The sequence below is a fragment of the Neophocaena asiaeorientalis genome, unplaced genomic scaffold (assembly GCF_003031525.2).
Source record: "Neophocaena asiaeorientalis asiaeorientalis breed wild unplaced genomic scaffold, Neophocaena_asiaeorientalis_V1.1 scaffold82, whole genome shotgun sequence".
Taxonomy (NCBI): Eukaryota; Metazoa; Chordata; class Mammalia; order Artiodactyla; family Phocoenidae; genus Neophocaena; species Neophocaena asiaeorientalis.
Window position 1 is genome coordinate 8,061,564 of NW_020173068.1, and position 10,364 is coordinate 8,071,927.

At 58.3% G+C, this 10,364-nt stretch overlaps 1 protein-coding gene across 1 annotated transcript; it reads left to right on the top strand.

Annotated features, from left to right (window-relative positions):
- Positions 1-6: 6 nt before the first annotated feature.
- MYL9 (myosin light chain 9) lies at positions 7-7,652 on the top strand. Its single transcript, XM_024743271.1, has 4 exons — positions 7-22; positions 3,182-3,391; positions 5,817-5,978; positions 6,866-7,652. Exons 2-4 carry the CDS (start codon positions 3,208-3,210, stop codon positions 7,036-7,038), a joined length of 519 nt encoding a protein of 172 aa, XP_024599039.1. The 5' UTR covers positions 7-22; positions 3,182-3,207; the 3' UTR covers positions 7,039-7,652.
- The last annotated feature ends 2,712 nt before the right edge of the window (positions 7,653-10,364 follow it).

Below are 10,364 nucleotides of genomic sequence, written 5' to 3' on the forward strand. Positions count from 1 at the left end.
GCCAGCGCCTTCTCCGCACCAGGTGGGAGCCCGGCGACCCGGGTGGTCTAGTGTGGGCGGTGTGACGGCCGCGGCCCGAACTTGGGGACGCAGGGAGGTGTCGGAGGGCCTCTGGGCAGGGACAGCTCGTGGGCCTGGCTGGGGCTGCGAGGTTGCTCGGTCTGACGGGGATTCTGGCTGGGTCTGGGCAGCAGGGAGACTGTTCCCGGCTCCGGGAACCAGTAGGCCTATGGCCAGGGAAGACTGTCCGGGCCCTGACTCTTTGCTGTGCAGTTAGAGGTGCCAAGCCCAGGACTCGGGATGCCCGGGAGGACGGTAGGACGTGTGGCTGCTGGTGTTCCCTGCCCTAAGGGACCCATATGTGTCCTCCAGAGCGTCCGTGTCCCATCCCCCATCTCCATCTCCTGGGGCAGGAGAGAAGGATGGAGACCGGAGTAACCCCCGTCCACACACACACACACACACTCTCTCTCTCTCTCTCTCTCTCAGCCCTCTGCCCACCTGGGCCTGCTGGGTGGGGAAGTTGCGCCAGGGGCCCTCTGCGGGCTCACCCCGCCCCCCCGGCTGGACAAGGACCTGGACTTCAGGACCTGGTCCCCGCGCCTCCCCAGCCCTCCAGCTGCTCTGGCTGCTCTCAGGAAAGGGTCAGATAACTGCCTCAGATGAGGTGACTTTACCAGCAAGGCATCTGGCACTTCCAGCCATAGGGACCATGAGGTAATGGGGGACACAGGCCTTGTCTTTGCTGTTACGGTGGGATTTCAGGCACCAGAAAGGGGGAGGTGGCACCTAGTTGCAGCAGGCCAAGTGCCCGCTATATGGGATCGCCGGTGGCTAGACTCCCCAGAAGGATGAGGGGACGGCTCCAGGGCTAAGAGGCCAGCCTGTCTCTGACCCAGTCCCTCAACCAAGACTGGAAACTGCCTCTGGTCACAAAGAGTCCTCAGCCCCTCAGTAGCCATCCACCCACCATGAAAGGCCATTTGCCACCCCCAGACCCACCCCTAGCCCAGGGGTCCTGGCTTCCAGTTGGACTCTACCCCTCTCATGGACACACCACTTCACGGGCCTCCGTTCTTTTAACTGCACGGTGAGGGGCGCCCCACTCTCCCCACCCTGCTTCCCAAGGCTGCTGGGATGGACAAACTGTACAGTTCAGTGCTCCAAGCCCTGTCACAGCCCCTCAGCACAAGAGGACGGGGATGGGGTGGCCAGGGAGGCAGGGGAGCCCCCCTAGTATCAGAGCAGTGGGTGAGCTCTTGGCCACTCCCGCCTTTGGTCGCGGCTTTCTCTCTCATCCTGCCACGTCTGCCCTAGAACTTTACGGGGGCGGGGGGGTGGTGGTGACAGTGATGATAACCATCCCAGCCTCTGCTGGGCACAGTGGACTTCTTCTCAGCTGCCTTCTGTGGGTGCCATGAGTCAAAGTTCCCAGAGAACACCTGGCTCAGTGAAGGAGTGGGCCCCTCGAAGCACTAACCACAGGACACGGTGGCACTCCCTGCCGACAGCACCATCCCACTCCCACCCAGGTCAAGGGTGGGAAAGGCTTTTGTCTACCCACCCTCAACCACAGGAGAAACCCTGAGGGCCAGGTGTGTCAGTCCAGTGGGACCCAGTGGGACAGTCTATAACTATAGGCAGCTGTGGCTCTGGGGAAGGACTGGGGCTGGCCAGCACCCCAGCTCAGGGCTTAAGATCTCAAAGGCCAAAGACGGCAAATGGCTTGAACAAGGTCATGAGATACAGGCCTGGCGACAGATCGAGGAGCACTTAAGGCTTCCTGCAGATCCTCAACAAAGGGACTCAGGGCAGAGGAAAGAGGGCAGCAGTCCTGGGGCCTCGGCCAGGCCCACAACTGCCCCAGCTGAGGGCACATGGCCCTAGGTCTTCAGGGGCACAGTCCCCACTAGCCATGACAAGGGTTCAGGGAAAGAGCCCCTTGCTGGGCCTCAGTTTCCCCATCTGTACAGTGGGGCCAGCAGGCTGGCTGCAGTTGCCCTTCACAGTCATTCATTAAACAAGCATCTATGAGCACCACGATGGGCTTAGGTTTAAATCGGGGGACTTACACCAGCCCTGATTGATTGTGAGGGAGAAAGACCTTTAAGTGCTTACTGTCAAAGCCAGCGTGGGGGAACTGCTCCCCAAGGGCTGCCTGAAGAACTGGGCTGGAGAAGGAAGGGCATTCCAGGGGGAAGGACCAAGAAGGAAAGTCGGGGTGGGGGGGATCTGGGGAGCAGACATAGATGGCAGGAGGGACGCCATGAGGGATGCCATGGCCAGTCAGAGAGCAGGGCAGGAGGGGTTCACACAGGGCCTTTGATGCCAGGCTGAGGGGCCAAGACTTGCTGGGGGAGGGGAGGAGATGGCGGGCCCTCAAGGGTTTCAAGGTGAAGTGTCTGGGTCTGTATGCAATGGGTGAGACAGGCTCGGAGGCCAGGTCTAAACAAGGGTGACAGGAAGCTGGGCTTCTGAGACGGGGGGAGCTCTATGCTCCTATAAGCACTGAGGAGTGAGAACAAGGGGTAGGGCCCAAATCAGGTCTATCTCCCACCCTAAGGGGCTGGTCAAGTGTGGACAGGTGGGGGGAAGGGAGACTGCCCAGAGCACTGGCCTTCCAGAACCTCCAGAGGAGGGAGGGCAGAGGGATGGGGAGGAGGAGAGGATGAGGAATGTCAGGAATGCGTGCCGCTGACCCAGCTCCTTCCTGCTGGTGGGGGCAGGGAGCCTCAGAGCCTCTTACAAGGCAACCCACCTTGTAAGCCGGAGAGAGATGGACAGTGTAAATGCTATTGAGGCTTAAAGGAGATAAAGCATGGAAATGGTTGGCACCGAACCCAATCCTAAGTGTCTTACCCAAACAGTCACAGCAAAAATAGCTTCCTCTGTGCCGGGCACCATGCCAGGGGCTTCTTGGGCACTAAGTCAATTAATCCCTTCGGCTGGGCACTCCTATCCCATTCCCAGATGAGTATACTCACTCAGAGAGGTACAGGAAGTTGTTTCAGATCACACAGGGCCAACACTGTATGCTTCTGTGATGAGCTGGGTGGCAGAAGCCCCAGGCCTATGGGAGCAGGAGACCGGCCCAGGCGCTGACAGCCAAGCAGGGGCAGGCCAGAAGATTCTCTGGCCTGGGGTCACAGGAGGCTCTCCCACTTACACCCACTGCCTACAGGAAAGCCCCACACGCCCGCAGCCAAGATGTCCAGTAAACGGGCCAAGGCCAAGACCACCAAGAAGCGGCCACAGCGGGCCACATCCAACGTCTTCGCAATGTTTGACCAGTCCCAGATCCAGGAGTTTAAGGAGGCCTTCAACATGATTGACCAGAACCGAGATGGCTTCATTGACAAGGAGGACTTGCATGACATGCTGGCCTCGCTGGGTGAGCAGGGGCGGGGTGTGGGAGTCCAAGTGGGCCCAGCAAGGGCTGCAGCTGGAGCAGGCAGTGGGGCTGCTCATCCCTTACGGAACACTTCCTGTGCACTGACATGAGGCACCCACCCTGGAGAGTAGCTGCCATCACTTTCTCCATTTAGCAGGTAGGGAAACTGAGGCACAGAGCAGTTTGCCACTGGACTTGAACCCAAACAGGCCCACTCCAGGGCAGGACTGCCTCAGGCAGATTTGTGGATTGGGCTGCCCGGTACCATTTGCTTTAAAGAAAGGGATCAGCAACTACAAGAAAGTTTGAACTGCATGGACTTTCCATTGTACAAGGGGGAAACTGAGGCCTTAGAAGGGAGGCCAGGGTGTCTGCCCCCCTCCTTCAGAGGTCACCTGTGTCAGGCTCCGAGAGGCTGACTCCAGTGATTTCCCCAGAATCAGAATCAGAGCTGAAAGGGCTCAGGAATCTAGTGCATCTCACCATTGCTCAGATGGGGAAACTGAGGCCCAGAGGCCAGGCCTCCAGACACCAGCCCCCAGCCTGTGGCTCTGCTTCCACATCCCTCCCCATGTGCTAGCCACAGACAACCACCCTCAACCCAAGTTCCTGGTGCCCCCTTCATCCAGGTGAGAGCATCTAGGCCAGACACTGGCTGGGGGAGGGGGTGGTCTCTGGCAGTAGAGGTGGCAGCCTATGGCCAGATAGGCCTGAGTCAGTCCCTGGCATTGGCCCTCACAGCTGGGCACTCCCGCTCTGTGCCTGTTTCCCCTCCTGTGCAATGGTGACCGTGGCCCTTGTGTGTACCCCCAGGGTGTCTGGTGGGAGGAGCAAGCAATGTAGAGGGAGCAGGAGGGCTGATGTCACACACTGCCCCCACGCTCGGCACCACACCCCTTCCAGCTTCAGGTCAGACTCACCTGAAGGCTCCCTCCCTGAGGAGGTCACCAGAAGGAAGGAGGACTGAGGCCCGGCGAGGGGAGGAGCTGTGAGTCCCGATGTCACAGCTCTTCAGGCCTCAGCCATCCCATGGGGACAGAGCAGAGTGTGTGAGGCTCAGAGGAGACAGGGACACGAAGACTCCTTTCCATTTATGAGGCAGCGCCTGCACCCGGGGCCCTCAACCCCAGAGACTTGATGACAGGCCTGGGCATCTACCCAGAAAAATCCTCACTCCTGTTTGCAGCTCGTGTCAGTGAGTCCACAGATCAATCATGGCCTCCGGTTAAGAACATCATCCTCTGGGAATTCCCTGGCAGTCCAGTGGTTAGGACCCCACAATTCCACTGCAGGGGGCATGGGTTGGATCCCTGGTCGGGGAACTCAGATCCTGCATGCCGCACCGGCATGCCCAAAAACAAAAAAAAAGGAACATCCTCCTCAGGTTAAAAAACAAGAGCAGGGCTTCCCCGGTGGGGCAGTGGTTGAGAGTCCACCTGCCGATGCAGGGGACACAGGTTCGTGCCCCCGTCCGGGAAGATCCCATGTGCCGCAGAGCGGCTGGGCCCGTGAGCCATGGCCGCTGGGCCTGCGCGTCCGGAGCCTGTGCTCCGCAACAGGAGAGGCCACAACAGTGAGAGGCCCGCGTACAGCAAAAAAAAAAAAAAAACAAGAGCAGCAAATAATAAAATAATAACAAGAAGCAGCTCTGCAGGTATTATCTTAAATCTCAAAGCAATCCTATTAGGTAGGTGTGATTATTATTCCCACTTTATAAATGAGGAAACAGAGGCTCAGAGAAGTTAAGTAATCTGCCCACGGTCACACAGCTACTAAGTGGTAGAGCTGGGATTTGAACCAGCAGTTGATTCAAATCCACAGGGCCAATGCCAATCATTGTTCTGCCCATTTTACAGCCATTGCCTTCTTCACCTTCACAGTTCTCCTCAGAGGCAGGGGAAACAGGCATAGAGCTGGGATTCAAACCCTAACCTGTGTGGCACCAAAGCTCACTGGTTTAACTACTTTCAAAACTCTGCCTGGGACCTGGGGTCTGGCTGCCTGGCTTCAAATGCGGGCTCTACTCCTTACTCGCTGTGTGACTAAGGACAAGTCCTAACCTCTGGGCCTCAAGTCCCACACCTGTGAAGGGGGATAAGACGGCTGACCTCACAGGTGGTGAAAGTTAAAGCAATAAGGCACATGGAGCACGGGACGCCGTGAGCGGTCAGCAGATGGGGGCCCTTATACTTCAGTGAGCATTACCCGTGGCGGACATCCAGACCCCAGACCTGAGGAGGAAAGTGGTCAAGGCCACCTGCCAGGAGAGCGGGGAGGGAGCAGTCAGAGAGCTGGCCGTCCCAGAGACATGCTTTACAGTTTACAAAACGTACTGTCACCTGTCTGTGGGGCCATGAAGGGAGGGGACAGGGAGGAGGGAGGGGACGGGAGGGGACAGCAGGCACAAATGGCCCTCCCATCACAGGGAAGAACCCCACGGACGAGTACCTGGAGGGCATGATGAGCGAGGCCCCGGGGCCCATCAACTTCACGATGTTCCTCACCATGTTTGGGGAGAAGCTGAATGGCACGGACCCCGAGGACGTGATCCGCAACGCCTTCGCCTGCTTCGACGAGGAGGCCTCAGGTCGGCAGCCTCTGGATGGAGGCCTGGACAGGGCTGGGCCTGCACACCTCCCCCAGGGCACCCCCACGTACGCCGGGGGGACCCGGCCACGCTTGCCCCCAAAGGCCAGAACAGAAACCACCCGTTTCTGTTGCCAGAACCATAAAAGCTATGCTACTTTCTTGTTTTCTCCCCCAAATGCGAGACTAAAACAGCCCACATCCACCAAGCTTTCCCATTTCCTAGTTCACCTGTTGGCCCAACACACCAGGCCTCTGCTTTCTACCCTTCCGGACACCAAACCATTTCAGGCCCTCTGGCCAACGAGGTACAGAAACCAGCCCCCATCCTCGAATCTTCCAAAGGGCTTCTATGTCACAGCCGGTGTCTCCCAGGGACAGGCCAGAGCGATGCTGGTAGTAGCTGCTTCAGCAGTTTCTCAGGGGCCACAGGCACACCCCTGGCCTAAGTGTATTCGAGCATTTTCCTGCCATCACAGTCCCCTACCAGCCTGGCATATTCTCATCCCCATTTTCCAGATCAAACAGGCAAAGAGAGGTTAAGTAACTTGCCCAAGGTCACACAGCTAGAAAGAAGGGGGAGATCAGCATTCAAACTCAGGCAGTGGAACTCTGGGGCTCAGGCTCTTAAAGCAGGACATAGCCAGCACCGCCCCCCAGCCCCAGGTCCGCTGCAGAAACACCTCGCCGACAGTCCCACGGCGGAACTCTTCCCTATGGGCCCTGGCGACCTTGAACTGAACATAGACCAGGGCTGTGGCTTTTCCTGGCCTCTCTGGGGTCTGAAAGGGCTGGTGGGGGCCCCGGGGGTAGAGGGTGTTAGGTGTGTCATGGCCCGAGTCCCTGTCTCATGGCCCTGGCCCTGCCCCCCCCACACACCCCCCCCAGGTTTCATCCACGAGGACCACCTCCGGGAGCTGCTCACCACCATGGGCGACCGCTTCACAGACGAGGAAGTGGATGAGATGTACCGCGAGGCGCCCATTGATAAGAAAGGCAACTTCAACTACGTGGAGTTCACCCGCATCCTCAAACATGGCGCCAAGGACAAAGACGACTAGGCCAGGCCAGCCCCCCATGCCCAGGCCCGCGTCCCAGTCACCTGCTCCCTCAGCCACTGTCTGCCCCGGCTCTGCCCACAAACCCGCGAGCCCACAGGCCCCTCTCTAGAGGATCCTCTCTCTGAGGGGCTAGGGTCCCAGCTCCTAGTGGAGGGAACAGGTTGAGAGAGTGCAGTGCCAGGCAGGGGGCGGAGCCAACGTGAGGCGGGGGTTCCCCCCGTGACCCTCCAAGGAAACCCCATCTTCTTGGGAACTGGGCCAGAAGCTGGACCTGGAAGCACCAGGGGAAGGCCCCTCAAGAGGGCCCAGGCCCCAGCTGTTGCCCGCCCACCCCCAGGCTGCTCCCCACGGGCAGGGCCCTGCGTCCTGGTCTGCGACACCACTGCACGTGCAACCCTGTGCAGGGCATGAAAACCCTTCCCCAGCCACTGCCACAAGCACGCGAACCTCACCCCGGCCCCCTCTCAGAGGACAGGATGCCAGTCCTGTCCCCTGCACCCTGCCCAGCCACCAGAGCACGCGCCACCCCGCCGGGAGTGCGCTCCAGAAGATGCATGTAGGGTGGGTGTTTGTCTCGGTGAGGCAGAATGTCAAATAGAAGGCTGAGCACTGCCTTTGGTCTGTGTGTCTGTGACTGGGGTGAAATAAAGGAGCCCCCATGCCCCAAACGCCCTCCCACCCTCTCCTTCCATCCCCCGGGGCCGCCCTGATCCTCTCCAACCCGGCCCCTGGCCCAGGGAAGGCTCAGCTGAGACCAGACGAGCAGTGGGGAGCAGACAGAGGTGCTGAGGGGAAAAGCCCTCCTGGGAGGGAGAGGGCAGAGTGGGGAGGACCCACAGGAATCACCACAGCAAATCCCAGTGGGGGGTCTGGGCCTCTGAGGGGGCAGCGGTCAAGGTCACAGTGTTCAGGACCACAGCCTGGATCTCCAGGGTCACTCAGGTGGTCCTGGAAGGACAGGGAGGCTTTGGGAACAGTGAGAAGGGCTCATCCCATTAGCTCAGGGATGGAGACGAGAATGAATGGATTCCTTGCGGGCAGCTCCAGGCAGCTGCCAGGTGTGTTCTGAGCTGCACCCGCCATAGCTGGAGGGTCAGTTCAGCCACATGACCAGGAGCACAGCAAGCCAGAGCTTTTCACATCCCACAAGTACAAGAGACAGGCAGACGGGGTCCCTGTTACATCTGAACGATGGGGACACTGACCACGGTGCCTGGAGCATAAGAGGAGGGGAAATAATGGTTGAATGAACAGAGAGTCAATAGGGACAGGGACTGCCTGAGGTCACCCAGTGGGTCTGGGGCAGAAAGAGAGCTGGACCTTGGCCTCTGGACCTTCCATGGGGCTCAGGCCAGGGCTGGACACATCCCGCTGACCCCAGCAGGGAGGAGGTGCTGGGCCCCGATTGGGCCTGCTGCCTTCCCTAAGGGTCACCCAGAGCCAGCCAGCCACAGTGCATGACAAAGGTCTGAGATCAGAGCCAAGGGAGCACTGAGCACTACGGGGATTCTGCACTCGCCCAGGAGGCCTAACCTCCCACAGGCCTCTGCCCCTATCGGGGCTCCAGGCCCCTTCCAGCCGAGCCCTGGTCAGAGCCCCATGAAACCCCTCCTCTTGCCTCCAAATTGAGCCCAACAAGTCCCAATCGCAACTTTAGATGGAGCCAGCCCCGAATGAGTCCCAACCAGGCCCAAACACTCCCCAGACTCAGTCCCAACCACACCGCACCCTTGATCCTGACCCCAGACTGTGGGCCCCAAGCAACCCTCGCCCGAACCCCACGCTGAGCGTGGCCACCCACTCACTGCAGCCAGCTCCCAGGACTCCCAGAGCACTGGCCTGACACCAGGGACACAGATCACTCGGCGGGGCCACTGTGGCACCAAAGGCCTTCCTGGAAGAAGGCAGGGACATGCGGTCAGGAACAAACCTCCTCGATCCCAGCCCCCAGTTTTTTTTTTGTTTTTTTTTTTGTGGTACGCGGGCCTCTCACTGTTGTGGCCTCTCCCATTGCGGAGCGCAGGCTCCAGACGTGCAGGCTCAGCGGCCATGGCTCACGGGCCCAGCCGCTCCACGGCATGTGGGATCTTCCCGGACCGGGGCACGAACCCGTGTCCCCTTCATCGGCAGGCAGACTCTCAACCACTGCGCCACCAGGGAAGCCCCCAACTCCCAGTTTTGTCACAAGCCTACTCCCCCTCTGCCCCAGAGAGAGAAGGCTTCACACCCAGGTGTGGGTGGGACAGAACCAGTGCAGCCTCACTGGTTTCAGAGCTGGCCTGGGGCTCACAGGACCCAGGGGATGGGAAAAGTGAAGTGTTCTGTGTGGAAGGGCAGGCCAGCAGGCCAGGGGGAATCTGCAGGAGCCGCTAAGAGGGAAAGGGTGTTGCAGGGAATGGAAATGGCCTGAACAAAAGTCTGGGAGTAGGAGTGCATGTGGTACACACTCAGGAGCCAGGGGGAAGGCGGTTTTTCACTCATTAATTTATTAACATCTCACAGCAGCTTTTCAGAAAAGCAGCAGCAGCAGCTAATGTTTTATTTCTCACAGGCAACATTTAGAGGTAACAGTGAAGCACCCCCAGAACTTTCAAAGTCTGGCACAAAACTCAGAAGACACACACACACACACACACACACAAAGACCAGTGGATTTAAATGCATGAAGACTAAATGCTTCTGTAGGGCTAAAGAAACCATAAGCAAAGTTAAAACCAAATACAGATCGGGAGAAAATACTTGTAGTGTGATTAATAAAAAATGTCAATGACACTATCCTATAAAAAGAGCTTCAACCATTCAATATGAAAAAGGCAGAGAGTCCCCTCGCAGTCCAGTGGTTAGGACCTGGTCAGGGCAGCCAAAAAAGAAAAGACAATGGTAGGAAAAAAATGAGCAAATAATATGAAAAGAGAATCTCAGAAGAAATATAAACACTTAATAAACATGTTTTATTTTATTTTATTTTTTGGCCATGCCACACAGCTTGTGGGGTCTCAGTTCCCTGACCAGGGATTGAACCCAGGCCACAGCAGTGTAAGGCTGGAATCCTAAACACTAGGCCACGAGGGAACTCCCTTTTTTTCTTTTTTCTTTTTTTTTTTTGCGGTACGCGGGCCTCTCACTGTTGTGGCCTCTCCTGTTGTGGAGCACAGGCTCCAGACGCGCAGGCTCAGCAGCCATGGCTCACGGGCCCAGCCGCTCTGCGGCATGTGGGATCCTCCCGGACCGGGGCACAAACCCGTGTCCCCTGCATCAGCAGGCGGACTCTCAACCACAGCGCCACCAGGGAAGCCCCGCACTGGAATTTTTTTTTTTAACATCTT